The sequence below is a fragment of the Dendrobium catenatum genome, unplaced genomic scaffold, assembly GCF_001605985.2.
Source record: "Dendrobium catenatum unplaced genomic scaffold, ASM160598v2 fragScaff_scaffold_665, whole genome shotgun sequence".
NCBI classification, from domain to species: domain Eukaryota; kingdom Viridiplantae; phylum Streptophyta; class Magnoliopsida; order Asparagales; family Orchidaceae; genus Dendrobium; species Dendrobium catenatum.
The window spans coordinates 4217724-4233801 of NW_021319127.1; the positions used below are offsets into that span (position 1 = coordinate 4217724).

The window sequence follows — 16078 nt, forward strand, 5'->3', positions numbered from 1 at the left end:
CTTTTTGGGTTGGATGCTACACCGGTTTCCAGGTTCTAACCGACCGGTTAGCCAGCCGGTTCCCGGTTCAACTGGTTGACCCTGCCGGTCCGGTCCGATTTTCAAAACGCTGCTAGAAACTATTTCAAGAAGCAGCAAAAAAACCGTCTCAAACAAAGCCTTTGATATATAATATTTTAAAAGACGAGTAATAAATTTTACATTGTTGGCTCACGGTCCCCTCTCCTCTCCCTCTCTTGATCTTGCAAGAATATCAAACAAGATCTTCCTCCTTGTTTCTACAGCTTTTATAAATTTCTCATATAAATTGGTAAAAAAAATTGGATATGAATATGTTGATCAAATTTAATAAAATGTATTTAAAATTATTAAATCTATTTTAATGTAAATAAAATATAAAAATTAATTGATAATTTATACATCATATTCATTTCAAAAAAATAATAATAATTTTAAATTATTTCATATAAATTTTAACCACAATATTCTCAAATATTTTCCCACGTGTTTTTCTTAGTTTTCCGGTAGGCTATTTTCAACATGACGAGATTCCATTTATTTCTTTCTCGTAGCTGTTCAGTCATCCGGTTTGTTCGTTTCAGCGGCTAAGGATTGTTTGCATCTAAACGCTCCAAAACTTCATATTTGCAAAAACCGCCAAGTTTTATTACAAAATTAATACCGCCTTGCCGAGAAATTTCTAATGTAATAAAATGTCAACTGTGAAAACAATTATCTATTTATTTATTTTATTGACGAAACCAGATAGTTGGAAATTGTATTGCAGCTGTACAGAGGCTGCAAAGTCAAAGGAAAATTTAAATGAGGCGGAAAGTGCAATATTTTGTTCAATTTTGCTCTTAGGGATTGATATGTTTAAAAGTAAAAATTATTATGTGCGTTGTCCGAATATGTCGGAGGTCAGTACGGGAATGCCACGTCACCCAATGCACAGTGCATTGGATGATATGACGTGTCCGAATTAATCTCCGGACACAGTCATACACCGCACTGAATAATATCTCGTTTAAAAGGGCCTTAACATCTTTGCACATATGAACATTAGATCCAAAACAATAGCTGAAAAGCATAATCATCATATTCATATATGATAAAATGGGCTCTATCTCAGGAAGCACTGGGGTCGGGATGATGTGGTACATCCGGATTCGCCTCCGAACGAATTAGGATGCCGCACCTAATAATTTGCTCTATCTCAGATGGTATAATTCCTAGTTCATAGTTTTCTAGTATTACATGTGGCTTCCTTTGTACTCAATATTCTCTAAACTCTGCAAATTTGATACTTAAGCTTCATTTGTGGTAGCTTTCTTATTGCTTTTTAAAACGATTTTTTAGAGCAAAATTTTTTAATTCAATAAATTTTTGTACTAAAAAACTGCTTTAGAAAATAGTAAAAAAACTGTCCCAAATGAGTCCAAAACGAAGTCTTATTTGATATTAATTTGCTCAAAATCTCAACCCATTCCCCACCTTAATTGCAGTTGGACTTTCAATTTTAAACCATGCCGATCCCTGGAGAGATTATTCTGAGCGGATGCCGGACACAGCTCTACGTCTTGAGGTGAATCAGGTACAACCACGTCAGTGTTACCGAGCAGTACCAAACCGCGGTACCGAACAATATCGACCAGGGGTGATGTGCTGCATTCTGATTAGTCTCCGGACGACGTTCGGCATCCGCACAAAATATTTTTTCCAATCATCAACTGACCCCAAATGCATATAAGAAATTAAAAATAATTGATTAAAAACTAAAATTCCAAAAAAAATATCAAATTGCCAGACTTCTTCTTCTGAAGTATATAATTCAAAGTCAGTCTCATTAAAAGACAAGTAAATTAAAGTTGCAATATATATAATAAAGAAGTGCCTTTCTTCATCAGAAATTCTTAGACAAAGTGGACTTTGATAGGCAAGCCATTAGGGAATTCAAGAAAGGGGAAGGAGACAGGAAAGTCCTTCTCTGCAAGCTCCCACTCATATTTTTGAACAAGATGGTGCAATAACATAGCCATTTCCAGCTTTGCAAGCTCAGCTCCTGGGCAAAGGCGAGGGCCTCCACTGAAAGACATAATCATATTGTTCTTCGAAACATTGCTCAGTATAATATTCTGCCAATATTTGAAATAATATATCAGTCATTTATTAACTTTCATAAATTATTTCTAAATTTGCTAAAATAAAATTAATATATATATCCTCTTCAAAGTTCAAACAATATATTTTTGACATAAAAGAAATTTAAATATACGCCAATATTCCAACGACTATTTTTTTAAATAATTATTTTTCACTAATTATTTGAGGCTGCATCTTTAATAATTGGGGTATAAGACTGATAATGATAGTGATAATTTTTTTTTAAATAATTATTTTTCACATTCAGTTTAAGCTCACCGGTCTAGAGAAATGTAGGAGGAAAGAACTATGTGCTATAGTAATTTCATTAAAGAGGGTATGGGATGGTACATATGATATAGGTCATTTCAGTAAATTAGAGAAAGTTTTTCTCATCTAGCAAGTTAGGCGATGGGGACCATGGGGTTCCATATTTAGTAGATCTGGCCGGGGAGCAAGAGCTGCATTAAGAGTGGTTGGAGGTTGAGGATTAATGGTGGAGCTCAAATTCCTGTTTTTTGAAGTGGTGGGTGTGATGCTTTTGTCATTGATGATGCTTGTTCCCCTTTCTTGGTTGTGATTGTAGTTAGCATCTCCAAAAGTAAGTTGATGATCATCGGAGAGATTGTGGAAGAAGTGTTCGTTGGTATGGATTTGGTGAGGATGTTCGTTGATTGATCTTGCGTGTGAATTTGGGGGATTTATGTTCTACGTACCATAGCAGTGGATGAAGTTTTAAATGAGTACAAATTTGGGGGAGAACCAGGGGTGTCAATTTCGGGTATCGGGTTGGGTTCGGGTGGAATCTGGAACTGATCTGACATTATTCGACCAGGTCTGTTTTTGCAAATGGGTCAATATTTTGGATCTGAATCCGACCTGCTTCAGGTTCGGGTTGACCCGAACCCGACTCGCCAAGTTGCTATTCGACTTTGCTCCTTCGTTGTTCGACTTCGCTCCTTCCAGTCGGATCGGAAGTTCAGACATTTTGATCGAAAGCAACGACGAGAGTTCGTAGTCGCTCGTTGTGAAGGAATCGTTGACTGCACTGCTCCAGGCTCCTTCGTCGACTGCACTGCTCCAGTTGAACAACAATTCGGCTTCGCTCCTTCCGATCGAAATATCGGATCGAAAGTTACAATATTTTGATTAGAAGCAACGACGGGAGTTCGCTCGCTGTGAAGTGTGAAGGAGTCGCTGATTGGGCTCCGGCTTCTTCTTTGCTGTTCCACTTCGCTCCTTGTCTCCTTGGACGACTTTCACTTCTGGTCGGATTGGAAGTTACAACATTTTGATCGGAAGTAACGACGAGAGTTCGCTAACTATGGAGTCGTTGGGTCAAAAACTGGGTCATTCTCGGGTTTTCAAGTCAACATGAAATTCAAAACTGGTCGACAATCAAGACCCGAACCCAAAATTTTCGTGTAGGGTTCGAGTTGGACTTTCGTGTCGTGTCAATAATTGACACCCCTAAGAAGTACCTGAAAATACTACGAGCAATCGTCAACAAAAAATACATAGTAATTGTAATGTTGGGTGGAAAAGGGATTAGATAGGCTCCCCATGCATTAGTGTAAATAAGCTCTAAATGTTTGTATTGATGTTTGTTGGTAGAAAATAAAGGTAGTCATTTCACTACAGTAGGAGAAGAGAAGCTTTTCTCTCAAAGAAATTTAGGCAGTGGGGCTCCATGCATAGTAGTAGATGGAGTGCGAGAGCTGCAGTAGGAGTGGTAGGACGTTTGAGGATCAACGGTGGAGATCAGGTGCTGTGTTGGACCAGTGGTTATGATCGTGATCATACCAGCTTCACTGTACTGGACTACTGGTTGAATTGCAATTATTAAGGTCAAGCTATTTACCTGTTAATCAGGTCTAAATTAATCAACACATCACTTTAGCTATCGTTAATCAACAGTGGATCTTTTACTGATCATTAACATAGCATGCCACCCATTGACACGAAAGGTAACTGTTAACTTACCTGCCACCTCCAAGGATTAAATTGCTGGGGATCCTCATAAATTGAAGGGTCGAGATGTTCGGCTGAGATTATGGGAATGACTCCCCAGCTGCTAGGAATGTCATATCCTTCACATGAGCAGAAAGAATTAAAAAAGTTATCACTGATGTGGCCAAGAAAATTTTCCAAATAAAAAATTCGATTGAAAATAAGTCAACCTGATCGGTTTTAAAAAAAAAAACTGTGTAAAAATTATCATCGAAAATTCGAAATATACCGCTTTTCTTAACATAAAAACAATCTAAAAGTTTATCCAAACAAAGCCATAATTTTTTGAGAAATTATTCTGTGCGGAATCCGGATGATGAGAACCGTTTAGATTTGTTGTGCTTTTATTTAGTATTTGCTGCACTTTTGCAAATACTCAGTAAAAACGTATAGAATTTATTACACTTTTGTTGAGTATTTGTTGCGCTTTTATTGAATGTTTATTGAGTTTTTGCTGATTTGTTGCGGTTTTATAGAATATTTGCTGCTTTTTTATATTCAATATGTAGCAAATACAAATTGAATATTTGTTACGTTTTTTCTGAGTATCCGAACAGAATAATTTCTTGAATTTTTTTCTTATTTTGCGGTAAGAAAAGCGGTTAGTAAGAAAATCATGTGTTTAGAAGATGGTTATTTCACCCCAATTTCAAATTTTTGCCGTTAAAAAAACTGTTTTTGAGAAAATATTTTTGAAATGGTGACTAAAAATTGATGAACTTTAAAAAGTAGAAAATGAAAATAATTTAATTAAGCCGCCCCAAACAAAATCTTACTTTTCCTTTTTAGTTCAGTTAATTAGTGATAAATTTGTAATATTAAATAATTAGATTTTTTATCCATTTAATTAATTTATTTATATTTATCTTACCGTTGAACTGAACATCTCTAATGGCCTTTCTGTGCAAGAACTTGACAAGGTTTCCGAGCCTCAGGGTTTCGTTAATTACCTTCCAAATCAAACAGTACAATAGTTAATATTTAAATTTAATTATCGTGTTAATTAAATATTTTCGTGGTTAATTAAGAACTAATTAGAACTTACGCATTTTGTAAATTCCATCTTCTTGTAATCATCCCAGTTCAACCTTGTCTCTCCCATTTCCATCTTTCTCTTCGAAATCTTGCTGTGTTCTTCCTGTCATTGTAAAAGGAAATTAATTCCATCATTTTATATTATTTAATTAAAATTAATATTGGATTTAAGATTTACAAATTAATCCTTTTATTGCATTCACAAACATAAATAGTTTTTAATTTTGCACTTAAACTAAAAGAAAATGATACCCTTATTTTTCAAAATTTTATTTCCATCAACAAATAATTAACCAAATTTATGAGCTAGTTTTTTTGGCACTTCAATGATTTAAGAAACTTTTTTTTATATTGTGGGTAAAAAGATATAATTTTAATTAAATTTGTTATGTGCTAAAAAATTAATGGGAAAGAAATAGAATTTTACATTTTAGTTTTCCATGAATATCCATCATGCACCGATGAAAGAATAGGATGCAAAGAACACCTGACTTTTTACGTAGAAAATTAGATACGAGGAAAAAAATCATAGAATTTGATCTAGTTGAAATAATCTACTATATATTTAAGATAATAGAAGTTCATTTTTTCATATAACTAAATAAGACGAGATCATAAAGTTGTGAGTGATTACTTGGTCTTATGTCGTTATATTTGAGATTATAGGAGTAGTTGAGGGATTTTGTTATTAGTTAGATGATATTTATTGGTCGGATGATGAACTGTCGAATTATGATGGTTTGATGATGATAAATAAACTATGAAAACTTTCAAATGATCAAGGATAAAAAATGGTATGGCCAGTAGGTTACATTTTATTTATTTATTTATTTTAAATATTTTTAAATTAAATAAATTCATAAAATCATCAAAGATAAACAACCAATTTTTTTGTGTCACTTTGACTAACTAACTCCCCCAACCACCATTATCTGACTACAATCATCCGATAACTGTCGTCCAACTATGATTCTCTAAGCACGTTTGACCGATTACAATCTCTTGACCAACATCATAAAGCATGATCTCTTGATCATCGTCACCTGACTAGAGTCTCAGAACCAATGGCACCCAACTATAATCTCCTTACCATCATTATCCAAATATAATTTCTGACTATTATCGTTCGACTAAGATCTTTCGACTACATTCGTTTATCTATATCAACACTCGATCGCTAACTTTGTCACCCTCCATGGCCACCAACATCAACGCCTTCTATCACATATGAGATTGATGTGAGCTATGAGCTATCAATACCAACAATCCAAGAAACCATAGATCGTGAGCTATGAGCTATCAATATACCCAACAAATTACTGAAATTAGTTGGGAAGCAAAAAAAAAAAAAGCAACAAAATAATTTTTTTCTTAAATTATAATAAAAAATATTACTATTAGGCAAAGTTTTAACCTTTAAATAAGACTTTTTTAAAGAAATTAATGTTATTAGTCAAAGTTTTTGTCTTGTAATAAGATTTTTAAGGAAATATTACTAGTTAAATTATCGGCTTTATAATAAAACTTTTTAAGAAATGTAGCTCATAATATCATGCAGTTAAGAGTACACTCATAATATCATAAAAGATGTCTCTAATCTAGAACAAGATTTTGCTCATATATAATATTAAAAGGCAAAAACTTCATTTGGTATAATTTTTTTATTGCTATCTAAAATAATTTTTTAGTATAAAAATTTCTTCTACTAAAAAATAATTTTAGAAGGCAGTAATAAAGTTGTGACAAAAGAAGTCAAAAAGATATAAAAAATGGATGAAAAAAAAAAAAAAACAGAATAAAAGAATTGTACCCGTAATTGCTGTAAAGCTTTGGGGCAAGATTGCAGGAAATAGATAGCCAAGGAAATAGCAGCAGATGAGGTTTCATGGCCAGCGAAGAGGATACTGAGTATTAGATCAAGTATCTGTTCTCTTTTGAGATCTGTGTTCTTGACCACTGAAGCAAGAAGGTCATCATCTCCTTGCAATCCTTCTTCGATATTTTTTACTTTCTCATCTAATTTATCTCCAATTATCTTCAGGATTACCGACCTTGACTGCAAAGTTCAAATTTAAATAAAACTTTTTTTTTTAATATAAAAATAGGAAATAAAGTTCATATGCAACAAATCAAAAGCTTAATTAATTTCTCATCAATCAAAAACAAAAATAACAATATAAAGCTTTTATCCAACTATGTGGGAGTCGCTGTATGAATCTTTTTTCTCCATTATGCCCTATTGAAAGCAAAATTCTCATTTAAATCTAATAAAGAGATGTCATTTCTAATATTTTTATAATCAAGTCTTTTTAAGTCTACCTCTACCGTTCTTAACATAAGTCAAATATGAGACATCTACTTTCCTAACCGGGTCATCGAAAGGCTGTCGTTTTATGTGACCAAACCATCTAAGACAACTCTCTCTAATCTTATCTTCCACTGTAGCTACTCCAACCTTTTCACTTATATGCTTATTTCGTATCCTGCCTCTAAGAGTAAAGATCATCCTCATTCATGCAACACTTAACTTAATATTGTGCTTCTCTTTGAATGACCAATATTCTGTACCATAAAGCATTGCAGATCTAACCATCATCTTATAGAATTTTTCCAAAAGTTTAAAAATTAAAAAGTCATATAAAAAACTCACTTATTTTCTCTTCAACAAAATAAAAAAGTGCAAATTAATTTGAATTCAACACATTTTCCATTATCATTTTCTTATTTTAAATTCTTGAATTACCTGTAAGGCTTTCCTGTAAGCTGTTCCAGGCAAATTAATAGGAATAGAGGCCATTCCATTCATGAAATTGGTGTATTCCTTTCTCAGCTGTGCTGTCTCTGGCATGCTCATGTTCATGCTCATCAAGTATTTCACCATTAGATTGAAAGCAAACTGCAAAATGACAATAATAATATTAATAAATAATTTCTAGTACTCTTTAAAGCATTATCTTAAGTAGGCAAAATTAGTGATAATTTTAAGGAGTAAAAACTCAAAATGATTTGGATTAATGGTGTTTTCTTATAGAAAACCAAAAATGATTTTAGGTATTCTAATACTTTTTATTTTATATATTCATAAATATAGTTGACGTAGATAAATTTGTAAATTTTTTTTTACAAAGAATTAAAATTAATTAAAGTGATTATTAAATATTATGATAGAAATTAATTAATATTTTTTTACTTCGATTATAAATTTTAAATTAATCTTGATTAAAATATGTAATAATCTTTTAAATCAAATTTATTTCTTATTTAAAAAATATTCATTATTATTTTTACAGTAATTACATTTATGAATAAATAAAATCATTTGGGACGTTTTCTATAGAAAACACCAAATTTTCTTACATTCCTTTTAAATATTTTAAGATCCTCTCACTTAATTAAAGTATCCTTAATTAGCTATTTTAAAATTTTAACCTCTAAAATACTATCCTTTGCAATTAAGTATAAATTTATCATTTTCATGTAAATTTTTTAACGTGTGATTATTCATCTTTAGCATGCTTGAAAAAAAAATATTTCACTTATTACATACAAATTATATACTTTACAACCCAATTTTAATACTAATTTTCTCCCAAAATAAAGTAATTAACAACTTATGCTTCGTTTGGGACAGCTTTTTAGTGATTTCCAAAGCAACTTTCTAGAAAAAAAATATACTAAAAAAACTACTTTATAAAGTCTTACGTGTGAGGGGTGTCAATTTCGAGTCATGGGTCGGGTTCGTGTCGAACCCGGAACTAACCCGGAACTATTTGGGTCAACATGAATCTGACCCGCTTCAGGTCCAAGTCAACCAGGCACGACCCGAATAATCCGGGGCCGACCTAAAATTGCTAGTTTTCGGGTAAAAAAATAGGTCAATCTCTAATTTTCAGATCAAAACAGGTCAATCTCGAGTTTCTGGGTCAAAAATGAGTTTTCAGGTCAAAAAGGTTTAATTTCATATTTCTGGGTAACCCGAACACAACCCGATTTTTGAAACGGGTCGATTTGTTGAACCCGAACTCGACATATTTCGGGTCCAAGTTAACCCTAATCCAAAATTTTCGGGTCAGATTCAAATCGAATTTTCGGATCATGCTAAAAATTGACACCCCGGCCCTTAATAAAAGTTATCCAAAGGAAGCCTAATCATATACCTTCTTGGCTTCCTCGTGAGCAGAGAAGGTGATGTTCTCACGCCAGGCACTAATGATCTGCACCGCCTGCTCTTCGATGTCTAAGAGGAAGTCAGCTTTGAGCTTAAGATTGCTTATGAAACTGAGAGCAATGGATCTCATCTCTCTGTGGATCTCTCCCGTCAAAGCCAGCATTGACCACTTCCCCATTATATTTTCAACGCCCTTCGGATAGCTACACAGAAACAGCCTCTCTTCGCTCTGCAATATGAATCTATTCAAGCTGGGATCAGCCGATACGATCGTCGGCTTTCCGAATAGCTTCACCTTAAAGATCTTCCCATGCCTGCATGCATACCTCATGTAAACTTATGTTGGCAATTAATCAATTAAAAATATCATTAAGGTCAAAATATTAATTTGTATGCTAAAATATCCATAAATATAAATACACGCCAAAAATACAACAATATTATCCGGCCTTAGGTTTTATTTGGGACGTTTTTTTACTGCTTATTAAAACAGGTTTTTAGATTAAAAAATTGTACAATAAAACTGCTTTAAGAAGCAGTAGTAAAGCCGTCCTAAATGAAGCCTTATTCCCACCACGTGAGGTCGGCTACATCAATCTTTATTTCTATTATGTCATGTTAGAAGTCAAATTTGTATTTAAATTTAATAAAAGTATAATTTCTAATTTTAATTTAGTAGTCAATACTCTTTTTAGGGAGAAATTATTCTGTGTGAACATTGGACGGTCCGGAGACCAGCCAGAATATTACATGTCACCAGTACGAGTACCATTACTGAGCAAAAAGTGACATGACATGTTTTAGTTGGTCTTCGGAAGCCGTCTGGTATCCGCACATAATAATTTTTTCTTTTAGGCCTACCTCTACCTTACTTAACATAGGTCAAATCCAATGCATTTACTCATTGAATCGGCAAATTATTGCATCAGGTCACCTTACGGGAGAGATCCGTTCGGATCTCTCTCTCTGTCTACAGTAAAGCGCAAGTAAAGTGCAAGTGTGCTACAGTAACCTGCGCTTTACTGTAGACAGAGAGGATCCGAACGGATCTCTCCGTCAGGTGACCTGATGCAATAATTTGCCCATTGAATCAGGTCATGGGAGGAAGGCCGATGTTTTATATGTCCAAATCATTGGAGCTACTCCAGCATTTCCATGGAAAATATGCAAAAAAAAAAAAAAATAGAGAAAAAAATATTTCTATGGAGATTTGCATTATTAATTTTAAATATAGGACTTATATATATATATGAGTTTAGTATAATTTAAAAATAATGAAATTCTTTAATAGTTTAAAAATAATGAAATTATTTGATAAAGAAATCGTTATAGGATTAACTAATCCAATTATTTGATAATTAAATCTATTTCCTTCAAATTAATTATTTGCAAAAGTACTATTTTTATACCGAGCGATTTGTTGGTCGACGAACTCGCCCAGACTTGCGGAGGAGTGTGGTCGCATGAAGGGGATGGTGTCGCCGATGAACGGCCAGCCGCCGAGGTGGCCGGGAGGGAGATTCCGGTACTTGTTTTCTTGGTGGCTAGTTATTCTCCGCCGGAAGATAATCATAATTAGCAAGGTGATTATTAGAGTGATTAGGGGGATCGGAGATGAGAAGAAAGTGATCAAGAGGAGCTCTGTAGCCATTGAGGAAAGTAAATTAAGGAGCTTGTTGTAGCTCTATGCTCCTTTTTTTCTGATCCGATAATAAATTTGATGAAATGTTGTGGGATTGGCCATACGTATTTATATATTAGAGGAAGGGGAAAATATTCTCTGCCATCACCGGATCCTTCGGAGTCAATTTATGATGTGCCACATCATCCAGTGCACAGCAATTCATAATATCAATATACTGTAAAAAGTTATATCTGATTTGCCTCTGAACAAGGTTCGATGACCACAGAATAATTTCTCCGGAGAGATAGGAAGGGGAAAAAAAAAACATAGTTTTTATTATTATTATTAAAAAATTTCATTGTGGATTTATAGAGATCATCCTCTTTAAAATTTTTTAAATATTTTTAGATATTATAGAATTTTATTTATCTAAATTAATCATTTATAAAGAGATTTATTTATGCACTTTCTAAAATTTTAAAAATCAAAATTATAGATATTATTAAGGATATTAAAAATATATTTTGAATAATTAATTTATGCAAGCTTGGCCCGTGCGGGTATTCGGATGGCTCGCTAAGCAAAATTTTTAGTTTTCAATTTTCACCTATGGAATAAAAACACATTTGGTTTACATAAAGTAATTAAGGTTTTGTTTGGGATTTCTTTCAGATTATAATTAAAAAATTTATTTGATCATTATTTTCAATATTTTTTTATACTAAGAAATTATTTTTAGAGCAAAAATCTCTACAATATATTTACAATCATCTTTATAAAAAGTTTTAGCCATCTCAAACAGATTCGAAGTTAATTATTACTAATTACAAATTAACATCATCATTACTCTCATAATAACAATTATGAGAGGATTTAAAGGATTTTTTTTCTAAGTGTCCGTTTGGGACTATTATAATATTTTGTAAAAGTAGTTATAAAATTGTTGTACTAAAAGTGATTTTTTAAAAGCTGTTAATAGCAAAAAAAATAATGAAATTATAATTATAATCTGAAAAATATAATTAAAAAGATATCTCAGATGAAATCTAACTTTATCAAAAAATTTCCTGCACCAATTGCATGAATCCCTTGTTTGGAGTCACGCTATTTCTATGATAAGTTGCCATGAAATTATGCTAAGTTTTTTTTTTTTTTTTTTCAGTTGAAATATAAATTTCAAAAAATGAAATATTTCATGACAGAAATTTTGGTATTTATATAATTACAGGTCAGACAGTCAATTATATGAAAGAATGCATATTTTATGATAAATTAATGTTTCAAAGAAGATATAGAGTGTATGGATGGCCTTCTATATTATCATGATTTGTCTCAAATAAAATTTTAGGCTTTTTTTGAGATAATTTTCATACTGCTTTCTAAACTCTAAATCAAAATTTTAATACGAAAAATTTTTGAACTAAAAAATTTTATATTAGAAAATAACTTTATAAAGCAGTAGAAAATTTCTCTCAAATGAAGTCTTAGGATGTAGTGGAGTAGCTTTTTTAAGTATTTTGCTTTCCATATTGCTATTTTTTTAATGTTAAAAAAAAATTGAATTTTTGTGATAAGGTTATAAAATGTGATATTATAACAAAGTTATTATGAGATTTAAACTGAAAAAAAAAAAATATTGACAATAGTTTTAAGAAAATTTATTTTTCTCTACAATACCTCTTCAACTTCTTTTACAAACTAATGCAAACACCACAAACATGCCACAAAGAACCCCTTTTGCGGGAGAGATTATTAGGTGCGTACTGCGGACGGGGAGAACCGTCCGCACAAGCATTGGGTACCTAACGGTACCCGCACTCAGTACTGCTGGGTACCGCTGCTGGGTACCGCTAGGTACCCAGTGCTTGTGCAGACGGTTCGCACTCCGCACCTAATACTTTTTCCTTTCGCGGAAGCTCACCAAGGGCACATCAATTTTGGGAGAAATTATTATGTGCAGAGTCCGAACATAAAGAACCATTCGTTTTGTGATTGTGAACAGTAAAAGCATAGTAAAAACGTTACTGCTGTTCACCACTGTGTTAAAGAGATTCTCAGTGGACATTATTGAAAATGGTGCCTCATTCTCATCATAAAAGTTCTCATTGGAAGTCACCACCAAACTCTGCCATCTCAAAAGTCTTGCATGATGGTTAATAATTAAAATTGGGAGTCAAAAAGATGTAGTTGTGAATTAAGATTTGGGGACATCAAGCATTAAATATAAACATTTGCCTCACTCTTAACTTGGAGACATCAATATTACAAATGTATGGAGAATTAGTAAAAATTATGACAGAGTCGATATGAAAAAAAAATGATGATCTGATAGCTATGGCTTGGTGTAATAACAATCTAACAATATTGTTTGGGCAGCACTAAGTCGACAATGGTAAGTTGATGATGGCTATCTGATGACGATAGTCAGATAGCAAAGGTCTGACAATAGTGATAGAGTAATTGTCCAATGAATGCGATCGGACAACAGAGGTTTAATGACTGTGGTCGGATGGCTATTGTTTGACAGCGGCGATCGAGCGATGGTTAGATAACAACGGTTAGGCGTTAAAGGTTTGGCAGTGACAATTGAGTCATGAATGTCCAACGAAGGTGACCAAGCAGCAAAAGCCCAACAAAGACGATTGGGCGATGATCCAACAATGACGATCGAGAAATGGTCCAACCTCGACGGTCTGACAATAGTATGATCGTGATGATTGAGCAACAAAGTTTCGATGATGATGATCGAGTGATGAAGATCTAGTGGTTGTGGTCGGGCAGTGAAGGTCCAATGACAACATTTAAGTGATTGTCCGGTAACAATGGTAGTTGGGAGGAGCTTTAAAATTCTTCAAACTTTTAAGCACTCATGAACCTCTAGCCAAGAGTACCCCTCATACAGAGAGGAGGCAAATTAATATGGAGAAAATATAGATCACTTCTTGAACAGCTCATATTGATTTCTCTAATGATAAAATAATTGTTCAACATTTAAGTACCTTAATACTATCATAATTAAGTTATACTTGACTCATTAGATTTATCTCATTAAGACATTTGATTAACTATAAATATACGAATTTTCAATAAGTGGCGAAGATGGCGGTGGCTAACGGTATATTTACAAATTTATCAAATCTAATCATTTTCAAATGCATCAAAATTACTACACTAGAGAGAGAATTCTAAATTCAATAATAAATTACATTACATTTAAATTCATCCCACCAAATACTTGAATTCTTAAAATGCAATTTACACTATAAATGCATTCAACTAAATGACCCCTTATGAAACATGTAAAAAGCATGTGGAGCTCTAAAGATGTGAAGGAATAATAGAAATTGAGAAATACACATAAAGCGGATTAGCCTTCATAATTTGACTAGTCATTAGCACAAAATTAAACGAAGGCTTTATTTGAGACAGTTTTCTCATTATATTTTCTAAAATAAATATTTAGTACGAAAATTTTTAATTCAAATAATTTTTTAACTAAAAAGTTTTATATAAAGCATTAAGAAAGCTGTCCCAAATAAAGCCGAAGTCACTAATCATCTGCTTGGATTTGCTACAGGAAATTTGATTATTTCTGTAGGATGTGATGTTATGAATGAAACTGGTGGTGTGGGTTCTGGTTTGGATGTGGTTCCGTCTCCTACTGCTCTGGAGGCGGTGGTTCCTTCTGTTGAGGTGAATGTTGGTTCGCTAAAAATCTGCTTGGATTTGAAACTTCACCTAAATAGTGCATCAGGCCTACAAATCCTAAAAGTAGATACTGAATGGATACTGAATGAAGACAAATGTTTAAGTTCAGAATTTATTAATTGCATGGTTATGAAACTGTAGCAAAGCATGCATCGATGATTAATATAAAATAATTAAAGTTTATCCAACAAAATTTTGGGGTATTTGGAACGATTTACTATTTTTGTGTAGAATCCGGATGTCGTCCGGAGATCAATAAAAATGTTCCACATCATTCCAAAATGTACCGTGCTTGATACGAAGCGTAACCGGACGGTTCTTCAGTCTGATATCCGTAGAGAATAATCTCTCATTCGGAACACCAGATTTCTTATACAAACTCACCCAATCCTTTTTACTATTTAAGCCTCTTCATTTTTTTTTTCTTTCCACAAAACGCCTCAAGTTTTCGAAGCAGGGCATAAAAGAACTAAAAGGCAATAGACTTAAAGCTATATCAGATGAACTTTTATTTGGTCCGGTCACAGGACGTAGCTCTACGTTCGGCCGCCAGTAGAATCGCTGATGTGAAACGTAAATGCCATATACTTGCCTAGGTGACAAGATTAATTAAAGCTCAAATCAATTTGGGGAGAGAGAATGGAAATCTGAAATTAATGAGTAATTAAAGCTAATTCAAATTCAAAATGAATTGTCATTAATTGGGAGGATTGAATGATTAATTGATTTAAATCTGAAATTAAATTTCAGATTTAAATTAATGGTTATTGGCTTAATTGGAGGGACGAATTTAAGCAGTAATTGATGCTAACTCAAATTCAAATTTTGAATTTGAATTGTCATTAATTGTGAGGATTAAATGATTAATTGATTTAAATCTGAAATTAAATTTCAGATTTAAATTAATGGTTATTGGCTTAATTGGAGGGACGAATTTAAGAAGTAATTAATGCTAATTCAAATTTAAATTTTGAATTTGAATTGTCATTAATTGTGAGCCTCTCTTAATTAAGAAATTTTCTTTATTCCAAGGAGGAAGAGAGGGGGAGGTAGGGGTTGGTGGGCGTCGGCCTAAGGGATGGCCGGCGGGTGAATTTTTGGACGGGCCAACAGGGCCGACGGCAAGGAGAACTTGGGGAGGAAAAGCCCGAGCTTGGTAGATGATGAGAAATTTGGGAAAATCTAGGAATTTCTAACCTCACGCTCTTAAACTTCAAGATCTCAAAGGAGATTGTAAGGATGTCGGAACTCACACAGAGATCCACGAAACTCTCCTCAAGAACTCACAAAGAGATCTTGAGAATCTCGGAACTCACAAAGAGATCCGCGAAACTCTCCTCAAGAACTCACAAAGAGATCTTGAGAATCTCGGAACTCACAAAGAGATCCTT

General features: G+C 33.2%; 1 protein-coding gene across 1 annotated transcript; it reads right to left on the bottom strand.

Annotated features, from left to right (window-relative positions):
• Positions 1-1913: 1913 nt before the first annotated feature.
• Positions 1914-11006, bottom strand: LOC110092799 (cytochrome P450 90B1-like). The gene is made up of 8 exons (XM_020817469.1): positions 10765-11006; positions 9345-9669; positions 7931-8083; positions 6998-7243; positions 5198-5290; positions 5024-5102; positions 4126-4232; positions 1914-2135 (listed from the first exon to the last, which is right to left on the bottom strand). Exons 1-8 carry the CDS (start codon positions 11004-11006, stop codon positions 1914-1916), a joined length of 1467 nt encoding a protein of 488 aa, XP_020673128.1.
• Positions 11007-16078: the final 5072 nt, after the last annotated feature.